General features: G+C 43.2%; 2 protein-coding genes across 5 annotated transcripts; both read left to right on the forward strand.

Annotated features, from left to right (window-relative positions):
- Positions 1-9: 9 nt before the first annotated feature.
- On the forward strand, positions 10-5,799 carry LOC133478455 (serine/threonine-protein kinase pim-3-like). Of its 2 annotated transcripts, XM_061774522.1 has the most exons (7): positions 10-72; positions 578-769; positions 947-1,056; positions 2,856-2,906; positions 4,379-4,742; positions 4,918-5,094; positions 5,293-5,799. In XM_061774522.1, the coding sequence occupies exons 2-7, from the start codon at positions 661-663 to the stop codon at positions 5,460-5,462; spliced, it is 981 nt and encodes a 326-aa protein (XP_061630506.1). In that variant the 5' UTR covers positions 10-72; positions 578-660; the 3' UTR covers positions 5,463-5,799. The 2 variants fall into 2 exon arrangements, with proteins under 2 accessions (XP_061630506.1, XP_061630505.1); XM_061774521.1 differs by lacking the exon at positions 10-72 and having other exon boundaries at positions 368-769.
- Positions 5,800-6,171: 372 nt separating this feature from the next.
- Positions 6,172-13,699, forward strand: ftsj1 (FtsJ RNA 2'-O-methyltransferase 1). 3 transcript variants are annotated; one of them, XR_009788447.1, is made up of 11 exons: positions 6,172-6,234; positions 6,660-6,795; positions 7,242-7,311; positions 7,479-7,590; positions 7,696-7,774; positions 7,853-7,905; positions 7,985-8,038; positions 8,670-8,772; positions 10,131-10,214; positions 11,754-11,941; positions 12,913-13,016. XR_009788447.1 is itself a non-coding variant. In XM_061772688.1 (11 exons), the coding sequence occupies exons 2-11, from the start codon at positions 6,675-6,677 to the stop codon at positions 13,249-13,251; spliced, it is 945 nt and encodes a 314-aa protein (XP_061628672.1). In that variant the 5' UTR covers positions 6,172-6,234; positions 6,660-6,674; the 3' UTR covers positions 13,252-13,699. The 3 variants fall into 3 exon arrangements, 2 of the variants coding, with proteins under 2 accessions (XP_061628672.1, XP_061628673.1); XM_061772688.1 differs by lacking the exon at positions 11,754-11,941 and adding an exon at positions 13,087-13,699; XM_061772689.1 differs by lacking the exon at positions 11,754-11,941 and adding an exon at positions 13,087-13,699 and having other exon boundaries at positions 6,183-6,234; positions 6,663-6,795.
- The last annotated feature ends 179 nt before the right edge of the window (positions 13,700-13,878 follow it).

Genomic DNA, 13,878 nt, shown 5'->3' on the forward strand with positions numbered 1-13,878 from the left:
ATTAGCATGCAACACAGACATGAGCTAGCCCCCCCTCGCGGTTGTGGCCGGCCTTGCTTCGGCAGCAGCATGGTCGCAAGATCTACCTTGACCTCCACACGAACACCCTTATGTTTGTTTTTCACCTGACTTTGAAACTAAAACAGGCTGTATGATGGATCACTTTAAGGTCCCTTTTATTCTGGGCTCTACATCTGCTTGAAGCAAATAAGCGTGTTATTGTACTCTTTAAACGTTCCGAAGAACCGCGTTACCAACATGCGGGATATCCTTACTACTACTACTACTACTACTACTACTACGACTACTATGGAAAACTAGTCCGCTTGCGCTGTCGTCGGTTAAGTTATATAGTACACAAAGTTGACTGGAATTCCGTATGAATTGAATACTGTCATGAAAACACTCGTTTGTTTTTTCTTCTTTGAGTATGCAATGAACGTCTACGGTTTCGTGCTGTCGCGGATGGGTACTTGGGTTGTAAACAATGCATTGATTTGAAACCCCTCCGCGAGGCCGCCCGGCCAGTGGCGCGCATCTACTAAAATGGCCGACATCGGTCGTGCTTTTCTTGCAGTTCGCCCGTGACGACGACCGAGGCTTCCAACGCTGCTCGGGAGTCGCTGGCCGTACGTTTTCGACCCGTTTGTAACTCCATACATGAATTATAAGGAGGGCCGCACAGGAGTTATGCTGCTCTCTAAACTGGGCTCCGCCTTGTCTTCGGCGGCGTGCAGCGTGGAAATGCCGCCGGCAAAGCAACAACAGGGTAACGACAACATGCCTTCATTATATACCATCTTCATAATCATAGTCGTTTTAAAGCCATGAGTCATTGTTGGTTTGCCGTGCGTGTGGTACGACACATGTTAGCGTTTTCCTATTTGCTCACAGTTATTTGTAACTGCTTATGAATTCAACTTTTTGTTTTAACTGTGGTCCTCAGCCAAAGAGGACGCGGCGCCGTTTGAGAAGGTGTACCGACTGGACTCGGTGCTGGGTAGCGGCGGGTTCGGCACCGTCTACTCGGGCGTCCGCGTGGCCGACGGCGTGCCGGTAAGAGCTGCTTTTGTTTTGATTGCGAGCACGTGGTGGGATGGGTGACGACGAGGCGGTGAGCGATACGACTTCCGGTTTGGGGTGTTTAAAATAAAACGTCCAAATAAATCTCCGAAGAATCCACATTCGAAGTTGATAGGCTTGTAATTGCGTTAAAGTAATTTAAAAAAAAAACTGCTACCTCAAAGTCAGCGGCGTTGTAATTGTTCGACGTTAAGCTTTTTTTTTTTTCTGAAGGCGGGTGCTTTCCGGTTAGTTCCTACTTTTTGAAACTTTATAAAAGGGTCTTCTTTTTCACAAAGAAGCTTCAGGATTATTGGCTGCAAAAGTGAAACATTTACCCTGAATCTCTGTTGTGAATTGTAATCCTCCCAGGGTTGGGAGAATGATTAGAAAATATTTGGCTTTAAATGTATTTGCTGCTGTAGTAAATAGAGGATATGTTTTTTTCAGGGCCGATACAATAAAAAAATTGGGGAGGCTGCTATTTGGAGACAATATTCATTTGCTTTAAAATGGAAAATATTGGCATCAAAATTTAGAGTATTACAAACTCCAACACTTAACTTAGTTCAAATGCCTTTTAGGCATATGTTTATGAAACAGCTTTTCAAATTTGGAACGTTTTTGTTTCTTTTTGTTTTTTTTATATATAAATCTTATAGACCATATAAATCTTTGTTATAAAAGTCTAACAAAAGGTGCAGGCAGTTCCCAGGCTCAGCAGCATGTCTTATGACGTGAATGGAAAATAATAATAAAAAAAGTCAAAATGCAGAATATCTTGACATGTTCCTCTTCCCGAAAAGCTGCACAAAACTCGTCCTGTCTCAGCTTCCACTACATGCTTCTCTGCTCTGCCTTTGTCTTCCTCCCCACCACCAGAGTCATCTTCTTTTCCGTCTAGCCATACTCTCCCCTACCACAACCTTACAGTCGGTAACCTCCTTCAGATGACATCGTCTGCACAAGATGTAATCCACCTGCGTGCTTCTACCGCCGCTCTTGTAGGTCACCCTATGTTCCTGCTTCTTCTGGAAAAAAGTGTTCACTACAGTTATTTCCATCCTTTTTGGAAAGTCTACCACCATCTGTCCCTCCAAGTTCTTTTCCTGGATGCCGTACTTGCCCATCACTTCTTCATCACCCCTATTTCCTTCACCAACATGTCCATTACAATCTGCACCAATCACGACTCTCTCTCTGTCTGGGAGAGACCCTCAATTTCAAGTTTTAGCCTCATCACTCGATCTGATACTCTTTTCACCTCCAAGACATTCTTAGCCAGCTCTTCTTTTAAAATAACTCCGACTCCATTTCTTTTCCTATCTACACCATGGTCAAATCAACCTTTCTCCTAAATCATCAGGTCAACCAACTCCTGAGATTTTCCTGTCATAGTCCCAACGTTCAAAGTCCCCACATTCAGTTCTAGGCTCTGTGCTTTCCTCTTCTCTTTCTGCCGAATAACCCGCTTTCCACCTCTTCTTCGACTTCGACCCACAGTAGCTGAATTTCCACAGGCGCGCTTGCAGGTTGACTGCGCCGGTGGCGAACGTTGTTAACCCGGGCCACGACCGATCCGGTATGGAATTCTTTCCCAAACAAATATGAGCGTTCATCCCAAATTTTAACCCAGATGCCCTTCCTGACGCAACCCTCTGCATTTATCCGGGCTTGGGACCAGCCTACAGTTTGCAGAGGCTTGTGCCCCCCCCCATAGGGCTGGATTATGGCATACATTGTGGTCAGGCATATTGATGTTTTAACTGTTTGTTGCTATTGTGTCCTTGCAGGTGGCAGTGAAACATGTGTGCAGAGACAGAGTGACTGAGTGGAGCTCTTTGGTGAGCTTATTTTAATTAATGGACTTGTATGGAGATGTTTTCTTTAATTGCCTTTTAACATTTGTAAGCCTGCAATAACGATTATATTATCAATTAATCTGTCGATTCTACTTTCGAATAATCGATGAATCACATAAAAAAAATAAAAAGGTTCCATCCCTTTATTAAAAATAGGACATTTTGTCAAATTGACAGAGAAAATACACAAGCATGAATTGATTATGATTCATTTACTGGTAGAGTAGCCAAATATTGTAGTGTGTGTGTGCGCGCGTGCGTGCAAGCCAGCGAGGGTGAGATTAAGATTAGAGCATGGCACGTATAGGTTTCAACCGCACTGACGTCACTGCGGCTATCCCGCACGCAGTTTGCATTTATACTCGAGCGTAACCCACGCGCGCTGTTTTGAAAGTATTTCTGCATTTGTCCTCCAAGTCGGGGGTGTCACTACGGCTGGTATTGGCTAGGACGCCACAGGGGGGAGTTTGCGCTGCATTTTGTGGCCATTTCCGGTAGCCCTTTTTACCTTCCGTAGCAAGGAACAAAGACACAATAATGGCGACCGTGGAACAAATACGCAGAGAGGCAGCACGGGGCAATTTGTCAGCCGCGGGAGTATAAAGAGGCCTTATCCCCAAATAAGCATGTTTTACAGCGATTTATGACCATAAAATAGAACTAATGTTGCCATACGCACAGCCATAACAACAATAGAAACATCTGCAACTTGCCGCAAGGTGTTTTCTCAATTTAGAAGCGGAATGAAATATCCACATTTTTGGCAGATGCGAGACCACGCTGCAAATTTTTGGAGTGGCCTAGTCAAAGTCCAGACTTGAATCAGATTGAAATGCAGTTGCATGACCTTAAAAAGCAGTTCATGCGCGAAATCCCTCCGTTTTTGCTGAATTAAAACATTTCTGTGTGATGTGAAGGACTCATTGCTAGTTATAGAAAACGCTTGATTTCAGCTGCTGATGATGGCCCAACCAGTTATTAGCAACATTTTCAGTTCACTTTGTTTATATTTGTCTATTTGCATGTGTTTGATGATCTTAAACATTAATCCATTCAACCATCCACCATTCGCACTCACATTCACACCTAGGGGCAATTTAGAGACTTCAATTAACCGACCATGCATGTTTTTGGGATGCGGGAGGAAACCGGAGAGCCCGGAGAAAAGCCACGCAGGCACGGGGAGAACATGCAAATTCCACACAGGCGGGGAAGGGATTTGAACCCCGGTCCCCAGAACTATGAGGCGGATGTGCTAACGAGTCGCCCACACTGTATATAAAAACAACAAAATATTGTAATAGTGATAATTTCATAAAGAATGATAGTGTAATAGAAAAATAATGAATGCAAGCAAACTTGTACCCAAATTATTAGTCTTGATGACTTAGCCAGAATGCTATTTATTTTGATATTTTGTCTGTGACCACTTGTACATGTTTTCCATTGGTCAGTGTGGCGCCGTGGTTCCGCTGGAGATCGTGCTGCTGAAGAAGGTGGGGGAGGAGTTTGGCGGCGTGGCGCGGCTCCTGGACTGGCGGGAGCACCCCGACGGCTGGCTGTTGGTGCTGGAGCGCCCCGAGTCGGGCCAGGATCTCTTTGACTACATCACGGAGCGCGGCGCACTGGACGAGGCGGTGGCGCGCGGCTTCTTCTGCCAGGTGCTGGAGGCGGTGCGCCACTGCTATGCGTGCGGCGTGCTCCACCGCGACATCAAGGATGAGAACCTGGTGGTGGACCTGCGCACTGGCCACATCAAACTCATCGACTTTGGGTCGGGAGCGCTGCTCAAAGATGGAATTTACACAGACTTTGACGGTCAGTTTGGCACTGTCATAAATTAATTAAATCTTAAATTTGAGAAGGTCTTAAAATGTCTGGAAGGAAGGCTCCAGAACGCCCGCGAGCCTAGTGAGGAGAAGCGGCTCAGAAAATGGATGGATGGATGGATGGATGGATATATATAAAAATTAAATTGTGATTGTGTGTTTAGGCACTCGTGTGTACAGTCCTCCAGAGTGGATTCGTCTCAGTCGCTACCACGGCCGCTCTGCCACCGTGTGGTCCCTGGGGGTACTGCTGTACGACATGGTGTGCGGAGACATTCCCTTTGAGCACGACGAAGACATCCTCAGCAGGCGACTGCGTTTCAGCTCCACCCTCTCCGCAGGTACCAACAACCTGTACCCCTATTGTGCCGGGACAGATTTCCTTTTCCCTGGAACCATGAACGTTTAGCGGAACCTTGCACCTTTGTACTATAGATGGGGCTTGCTGGGTTAGCCCATTTGTCCAGAGCACCTGCATCGCTTTAATTTCCATTTCCTGTTCTATGTTTCTCATCGTATTTCCTATTGTTTTGTGACAGATTGCCAGCAGCTGATTGGCTGGTGCCTCAGCCTGGATCCGTGCGAGCGTCCAACTCTGGAGCAGATCCTCCTGCACCCGTGGGTGGCGTGGAATGGTGACATTGAGGAAGAGGAAGGGGCCGTCACACTACACGGGTCATCATCATCATCATCCCAGGAAAGCGTCTGATTGGTCAAAAGTTTAGGAGGCGGGTGCTGGTTTTCTCAGGTTTTTTTCTCATCTTGTAGCAATCGAGTCAACTCCTCACGCACAGTCAATGCAATGTTGTTATTATTTATTTTCTATATACAGTATATATTTGCGTTTTATGCAAATACATGTTTTATTTATAGAAAGAACATTCCACATTATTTATACTCTACACTTTTCTAAGTGTTTTCTGTTTTCGATATTTTTTTATACTTAACAAGCTGGATTTTTTGGGGGATATGTCTGTTGTTTTTAATGATATACAAAGTATTTTTGTTACATCTTTTTCAAAATAAAACTTTTGTATGACAAATGATTGCACGTTGTTGGATTTTTGCTTTTCACATGCTATCTGTTAATTAATTTTTTATTCAATCAATTTATCTTTGACTATGCAGGGCTGGACAAAGGTTGGTATACATTTTAAGAATAATCTTATTACATGTACACTTAATTATAACAATTACCTGTATGAAACATTAAAGTAAAAGTTGAAAGTGCAGTTTTTGTACAAGCTACACAACCACGTGGTATCTCATGTAAATACAATAATATTCTATTCAATATAATCTAAATTTTTTTTATTTTTATGAGTTAAACTGTTTTCGTCGGTCCACAGTCTCGTTCGTGTTTTGTTTTTAGAAAAAAAAAGCTGATTTTGTGGCGCTCTCAATTTTTTGCAGGCGCGCGTAGGTCACCTGAGAGGGGTCCTTCGACCCGGAATCGCAACGGGAACGCTTTTCTGCTTCAAGTAAAACAAAAAACATTTTACACATCTAATTTAGACGAGTGCGACGATATTTTTGACTACAATAACGTCCTATATATATATATATATCTATATGCGTGTGTGTGTACTTTACGTTTCGAACTTAAATTTATCGCTTACACCTAAATGTGTCGTGTGTACACACACCGGGCACCAAAGCTAGGTTGAAAACACATGGAATCGTTTTACCTGCACTTTTAAGTCAGCAAGCTATTTTAAAAACCAGCAAAATGAATTTTCGAAATGACCCTATACCCCATCGGCTATAACGTAGCAAGTCAAATGTCAGTGATTTGTTATGGACGCTTAGGAAGTGCAACATGGCGTATGGATGGGTATTTGCACACCGTTAAACGGGCAGAAACGAGTCTTTTTCCAAACGGTGTAACATGACTCTTGTCCACCAGAAGAGGCCGGTCAGTATGGGTCGCTCCTCCAAAGACAAACGGGACATTTACTACCGACTGGCCAAAGAGGAAGGCTGGAGAGCGAGGAGCGCTTTCAAGCTGCTGCAGCTCAACGACGAGTTCAACCTGTTCGCCGGTCAGACTTCATTTTACCTCGACACTTGATGGATCAAATGCAAATTCCCTTTTCACAGCAGTCGCTTTGACTTAACATAAACTTATAGGACACCGCAGATTTACACGAATGACAAATATACAAAAACAATAGGCCTACCCACAAAACATTTTGGGAGAAACGTTTTATGAAGGAAGAAAAAAAATACACTTCAACAACCAATACATTTAATACATTCTGGTAGTGTTCTGAATATGGTCATTTTCAAGATGATGAAAACAAAACAAAATATAGTACAAAGCCAGGGAATTATCAGTCAAAGTCTAGTGCATTTTTTGGGGAGGAAAGAAATCAAACTCTTCGGAGAATAAATTGTGTTTTGCAAAGCTTGCTACCGCAGGCCACATTATCGTCGGTCGTGCAATGACTTGGTCTGGTTTGTGTTGGTTTGTTTGTGCTAATTCTAGGTGTGAACAGAGCTGTGGATCTTTGTGCCGCTCCTGGCAGCTGGAGTCAAGTTCTGAGTCGGAAACTCAGGTAGACATAATTATACTTACTGCACAAAATGGAACTGGGAGGCGTCTATTTATGAAGCGTGACGGCCACTATTTGAGGAAATGGACAGTACATTCTCTGATGTCTGACACAATCGGAACAGGGACACTGGTCTGCCTCTTCGTTGTTTGGATTTTGTTGTCATTTAGACGTCTTGGGGATAAGCCTGAGAGCGGTGAAGAGGTGAAGATTGTGGCGGTGGACCTGCAGGCCATGGCTCCTCTTCCAGGAGTCATTCAGATTCAAGGAGACATCACCAAGGTGAGGATCAAGTTTAAAATAAATCGCTGTGTGTAAGTATGAGATATTTTAACACAGATGCTGCATCACGTGACAGTCTCGACGTGCTCTGCTCTCGCATCTCAGGTGTCGACGGCCGAGGAGATCATCCGCCACTTCGAGGGTCGCCCTGCAGACTTGGTGGTGTGCGACGGCGCTCCCGACGGTGAGACCCTCGGCCGCTGGCCCCCGCCACTGCCGCCGGTGTGCTCCTCTCACGTGTTGTTGTTTTTTGTCACCGTAGTAACGGGCCTCCATGACGTGGACGAGTACATTCAGGCTCAGCTGCTATTGGCTGTGAGTCACCAGGAAGTGTTTCTAGCAAGAAGGACGGCTGAATTCAGTTACTTTTAACTTGTTTTGTTTTCTACCTCAGGCGCTGAACATCACCACTCACGTACTTAAACCAGGAGGAACTTTTGTGGCCAAGGTTAGTTAAGCTTATACCGTTTTACTATTACCAGCCCCTAACTTCGTTTTACACTTGTAAGTAGGGTTGTGAGATATGGCGATTTCCCTCGCCCCACACCCAAAAACAAATGTTTTCCGCTTCGCTTGTAGAAAACTGCAATGACATTATTCAAACAAGTTTCAATTGTTTTTCCTTTCTAGGATTTGATCAATTTCCTCTGTTACCAAACAAAACCAAAAGCCTTTTTTTCCCAGCAGTCACAAAAATCCTAAAAAAAATAATCTTTACAGAATATGAAAAAAATGTAACCATGATGATGCCATCTTAATGAGCATTGTACAGCAGCAGACGTGATAAATGTTGGCCAATCGGCATCCATTGCAGCCTGCTCATCTTGGAAGGGGGATCCATCCCCCCCCCACGCCCCCCATCTGTGGTCCCTTCTCAAGGTTTCTTTTTTCTCCAAATGGGGTTTTGAGTTTTTCCCTGCCCGATCGGGGGGGGGGGGGGTTTAGATGAGGCGATGTCGTCAGTCTTTGCCGACTGTGGGCCTGTGAAGCCCTTTGAAACTCTTTGGTGATTAAGAGCGAAATAAATAAACTCGACCATTTCCATAATTTCCTTTCTTGTTTTTTTTCCCCCCTGTCAGATCTTCCGAGGCAAAGATGTGACGCTGCTGTACTCGCAGCTCAAGATCTTTTTCAGCGGCGTGACGTGCGCCAAGCCTCGTAGCAGCCGGAACTCCAGCATTGGTTTGTTGCTGCCTTTGTCAGCATTTAAGAGCATATTTTTTTAGATATATTTAATTTAGATATTTATATATATATATATTCAAACCATGCCCAACCCTTTTATATACACATATATATATATATATATATAGCGGCACGGTGGACGACTGGTTAGAGCGTCTGCCTCAAAGTTATGAGGACCAATTTGTTGTTGACCAATACTGACCACTCATGCCAGAGTAGCATCTGCCCCACTTGCACACTGACTGAGGAGTATCTGCAACATTTGCACAATTGACATTGTCCCGGATTATCGCACTACTAGTCACTTTAAACCGCCTACACTCCTTGAAGTCTCGAATGGTCATTGCACCGGACTATTGCTATATTAGTCATTCAAAGTGCTCTAAGTCCTGGAGGACTCTGCATCTTTTTGCACAATTGTCGAAAAAACAAAAACATTGTACTGGCATTACCAGATAACTAGCAACCCTTTATCGCTCAGTGACTGTTTTTCCTCAATGTCTTTATGTCTCCAAAGTGTTCTCTGTCAATTGACTGTCTGTTGTCGTACGAAAGCGGCTCCAACCACCGGAAACAAATTCCTTGTGTGTTTTTTGGACATACTTGGCAAATAAAGATGATTCTGATATAAAAGGGTTGGGCATGGTTTGAATTTGAGCGATTCCGATTCCGGTTCCTTAGTTCGATTCCTGTTCCACACGATTCTCGATTCCGATTCTTTTAGGGGACTTTGTAATGTAAAGTTGCTACGGTGAAGTTTTAGCCCAATGTTAAGCTTTTTCTTTTCTTTTTTTGTTTGTTGTCATCGGCGCGTACGTTGTTTTGAAGACTAAAATAAACGCTAAAAGCCATCAGTGCAAAAGTGCAAGCAACCGTTGACCTTGTTAGCTGTCTCAATGTTGGCATAGATGTATTTTATTGTTTCACTCACCTCGTTGACTGAGAGTTGACTTGACTAAAGCTCTGCGCGGTGTAGGCTGAGGCTCGGAGCGCGTCAGACGCTACACATCGGAAAAACTCTTTTACATTATATAATCTTATTCCAAGTTTTGCCCTGAGGTGACTGGTCATTCATTTTAATAAAGTTTAGACACACTTTTGTTCGCCGCCGCTGCCATTGGGCACAATCACGTCATTGTGCCCGTTCTTCTTCGTTGGTTTACGCCGCTTCTTCGTTGCTTTTCACCACTTCTTCGCGGCGTGAGGACTAGGCGTCGAAACTGGGAACCGAAATGTTTTAATTTAAAGGGTTCTGGGAGAACGGAACATTAGTCCCGATTCCAATCGATTCTCGATGCCCTACCCTAATATATAGATATATATTTTTTTAATATGTTCTTTCTGCTGACGTACAGAAGCATTTGTGGTGTGTCAGAAGTACCGTCCTCCAGAAGGTTACGTGCCCAACATGTCCAACCCTCTGCTCGATCACTCCTACGGTAACTACAAGTCCTTTATACATACAAAAAATATATATATAATGTGTTGCTGTTGGTAGAGCTGTTCCAGCTCTAATGTGACCATTTTGTGGGCTCAGTCCCCACACGTGGTATGTTTATTATTACAAATTAAAAACCAATCTAAAGTGTTGAAATCAAAAGTTTGACTCTAGGGGACACTTCGACTATCCGAAAAGTGTCGTAACTCTTCTAGACTTCCCGGGAGCCTTGTGGCATTACGTCACCTCAAGATTGAAAGTCGTAACGAGTAAAAAAAATCCGCAAGAGACCGTAACGAGCGACAATAATTGGTGAGTAGGCCTCTGAAAAATCGATAGCTGCAAGGAAACGGGTGGGCATGAAGGTATGTTTGCATGCAGAATAGATTAATTTCCGCTGATCAGACAACCTGTTTTTTGAATTGAATCACTTTGAAATAGAGTGGATTTTGTTGACTATTGCCAAATGTTTTGGAACTTCCATATTTTGTTACGGAATCGCTGAACATTGACTCGTTAAAATAACAGCTCACTTAATACGCGTTTAGAGATAGAAATATAAAATGATACACATCCAAACAGGACGCCGCATCTGTACTGGAAATGAATTAGTACGTCACTTCAGAACCGCGGGCTGGATAAAAGTATATATTTTTTTGGAATATAAGATAAGCGTTATTAGTCCCGCATTAGGGAAATTTGCATCGTTTCATTAGCAATTGTGGATATAGGAAATATAAATATTATGTAAATAGCATGCAAGAGAAGACATTTTCTTCTTGTATGCCTCAAAGTACATTGCATAAAATAGAAACTTGAATAGAAACCAAAACTATTGTCCATTAGATAAACTAGCCAAATCATTCGATCAGCAATATTATTTGTCTGTTCTCAAAATAGAGAGCTAAATTTTAATTTTGACATTTGCGATCTAATTAATCTGCTTCAGTTTTTAAAATTTTTTATTTTAATTTGTAATTTTTTTTTGTTCCCGGAATTGAAAACTGAATTGGCAAAGGTGAAATTAATCCATATACATACAGTGGGTAGAGAATGTATTCAGACCCCCTTAAAATGTTCACTTTTTTTATATTGCAGCCATTTGCTAAAATCATTTAAGTTCATTTTTTCCACGTTAATGTACACACAGCACCCCATAAATTGTTGACATTTTTGCAGATTTATTAAAAAAGAAAAACTGAAATATCACACAGGCATAAGTATTCAGAGCCTTTGCTGAGTATTTAGTAGACGCACCCTTTGAGCTAATACAGCCTTGCGTCTTTTTTGGAATGATGCAACAGGTTTTTCACACCTGGATTTGGGGATCCTCTGCCATTCCTCCTTGCAGATCCTCTCCAGTTCTGTCAGGTTGGATGGTGAACGTTGGTGGGGAGCCATTTTCAGGTCTTTCGGGAGATGCTCAATTGGGTTGAAGTCAGGGCTCGGTCTGGCCAATTCGAAAACAGTCACGGAGTTGTTCTGAAGCCTCTCCTTCGACGTTTTAGCTGTGTGCTGAGGGTCATTGTCTTTTTTTAAGGTGAACCTTGGGCCCAGTCTGAGGTTCTAAGCACTCTGGAGAAGGTTTTCGTCCAGGACATCCCTGTACTTGGCCGCATTCATCTTTCCTTCGATTGCAACCGGTCGTCCTGTCCCTGAATCTGAAAAACACCACCACAGCATGATGCTGCCACCACCGTGCTTCACTGTTGGGACTATATTGGGCAGGTGATGAGCAGTGCCTGGTTTTCTCCACACACACCGCTTAGAATTAAGGCCAACAATTTCTATTTTGTTCTCATCAGACCAGAGAATCTTATTTCTCACCATCTTGGTGTCCTTCAGGTGTTTTTTTTTTAGCAAACTCCATGCAGGCTTTCATGTGTCTTGCCCTGAGGAGAGGCTTCCGTCGGGCCACTCTGCCATAAAGCCCCGACTGGTGGAGGGCTGCAGTGACGGTGGACTTTCTAGAACTTTCTCCCATCTCCCAACTGTATATCTGGAGCTCAGCCGCAGTGATCTTTGGGTTCTTCTTTCCCTCTCTCACCAAGGCTCTTCTCCCCCGATTGCTCAGTTTGGCCGGATGGCCAGCTCTAGGAAGGGTTCTGGTTGTCCCAAACGTCTTCCATTTAAGGATTATGTTAGGCCACTGTGCTCTTAGGAACCTTACGTGCAGCAGACATTTCATCATGTTTCTCATTTGCTCTGACGTGCACTGTGAGCTGTAAGGTCTTATATAGACAGGGGTCTGGCTTTCCTAATCAAGTCCAAGCAGTATAATCAAACACAGCTGGACTCCATGAAGGTGTAGAACCATCTCAAGGATGATCAGAAGAAATGGACAGCACCCGAGTTCAATATATGAGGGTCTGAATACTTACGGCTGTGTGACATTTCAGTTTTTCTTTTTTAATTAATCAGCAAAAATTTCAACAATTCCATTTTTTTTCTGTCAATATGGGGTGCTGTGTATACATTAATGAGGGAAAAAAAAACTTAAATGATTTTAACAAATGGCTGCAATATAACAAAGAGTGAAAAATTTAAGGGGGTCTGAACTTTCCGTACCCAGTGTAGATATTTTTGGTGATGGAACGTCAAAATCTTATTTACTGGCACTTTGATTCAGGTTGCAACTGCAATCAGGACCAGAATCTTCTTTATTTCTTCATTCTGGATTGTGTGTGTGTTTTAAACAGATGTAGACTTTAACCAGTTAGAAGGTCCAAACCGCATCATCGTTCCTTTCCTGGCATGCGGAGACCTGAGCGCCTTCGATTCCGACAGAACCTACCCTCTGCAGGTGAGGACGCACGTGATCAAAATACTCTGTTGATGCCGGTAAAACTTCGACTGTGTTCCGTCTTCCTCAGCTGGACGCTGGCAAGGAGTACCAGTACACGCCCCCCACCCAGCCGCCCATCAGCCCCCCTTACCAGCAGGCCTGCCAGCTCCGCAAAAACAACCTCCTCTCCAAGGAGGAGTCTCCTTCCGCACCGGGACCGCAACAGAGCGGAGACCAAGCCCAGGCTGACTGACCTAGCCCAGTTTTATTAGAATCTATCGGACGAGATTGTGTTTTAAAAGGTTTTTATTCCAGCTAGCGGCCGTGGTTTGCATGTCTGATTCACACTTTTGAGGATCATGGTTCCTCGGGCTTCTTGTGTGGAGTTTTCATGTTCTCCGCTGTGCTCTCGTGGCTTTGCTACAAAAAAATCTACGTTAGCTTTATTGTTCATAATTCTTCTTATTTGTCTCTATGTGCCCTGAGCGTATGGACTGGCGACTCTTCAAGGGTGTACCCAGCCTTTCGCCCAATATTCAGCTGGGAAAAGTTCCAGCTCATACGTGACTCTAAAGAGGATAACTGCTAAAGAAAATTTGTGTTTTGTATTCCTTATTAAAAGCATTTTAAGTTTTTTTTAATGGAAATAAACTACATTTTCTTGCTTAATGTGTAAAAATAAAATAAAATAATAATAATCATCAGTTTCACAAAGCTAGCAATCCTGTATTTAAAAAAAATATATACATGTACCGGTGTGTGTGTGTGTGTGTATATATATATATATATATATATATATATGTATATATATATATTTTAAAAAAATTGGTTCCCACCCAAGGTTACTTTTGGGAGTCACACAACTCGGTTGTGGAATGCG

This window comes from Phyllopteryx taeniolatus, chromosome 5 (assembly GCF_024500385.1).
Source record: "Phyllopteryx taeniolatus isolate TA_2022b chromosome 5, UOR_Ptae_1.2, whole genome shotgun sequence".
Classification (NCBI taxonomy): Eukaryota; Metazoa; Chordata; class Actinopteri; order Syngnathiformes; family Syngnathidae; genus Phyllopteryx; species Phyllopteryx taeniolatus.

Bases quoted from the DNA above. Each gene is read 5' to 3' on its own strand.
- LOC133478455 (XM_061774522.1), top strand. From the start codon at position 661: ATGAATTATAAGGAGGGCCGCACAGGAGTTATGCTGCTCTCTAAACTG. The intron at 770-946 runs GTAACGACAACA...TGTGGTCCTCAG, and splicing joins GCCGGCAAAGCAACAACAGG to CCAAAGAGGACGCGGCGCCG. The intron at 5,095-5,292 runs GTACCAACAACC...GTTTTGTGACAG, and splicing joins CAGCTCCACCCTCTCCGCAG to ATTGCCAGCAGCTGATTGGC.
- ftsj1 (XM_061772688.1), top strand. From the start codon at position 6,675: ATGGGTCGCTCCTCCAAAGACAAACGGGACATTTACTACCGACTGGCC. The intron at 6,796-7,241 runs GTCAGACTTCAT...TGCTAATTCTAG, and splicing joins CGAGTTCAACCTGTTCGCCG to GTGTGAACAGAGCTGTGGAT. The intron at 7,591-7,695 runs GTGAGGATCAAG...CTCGCATCTCAG, and splicing joins TTCAAGGAGACATCACCAAG to GTGTCGACGGCCGAGGAGAT.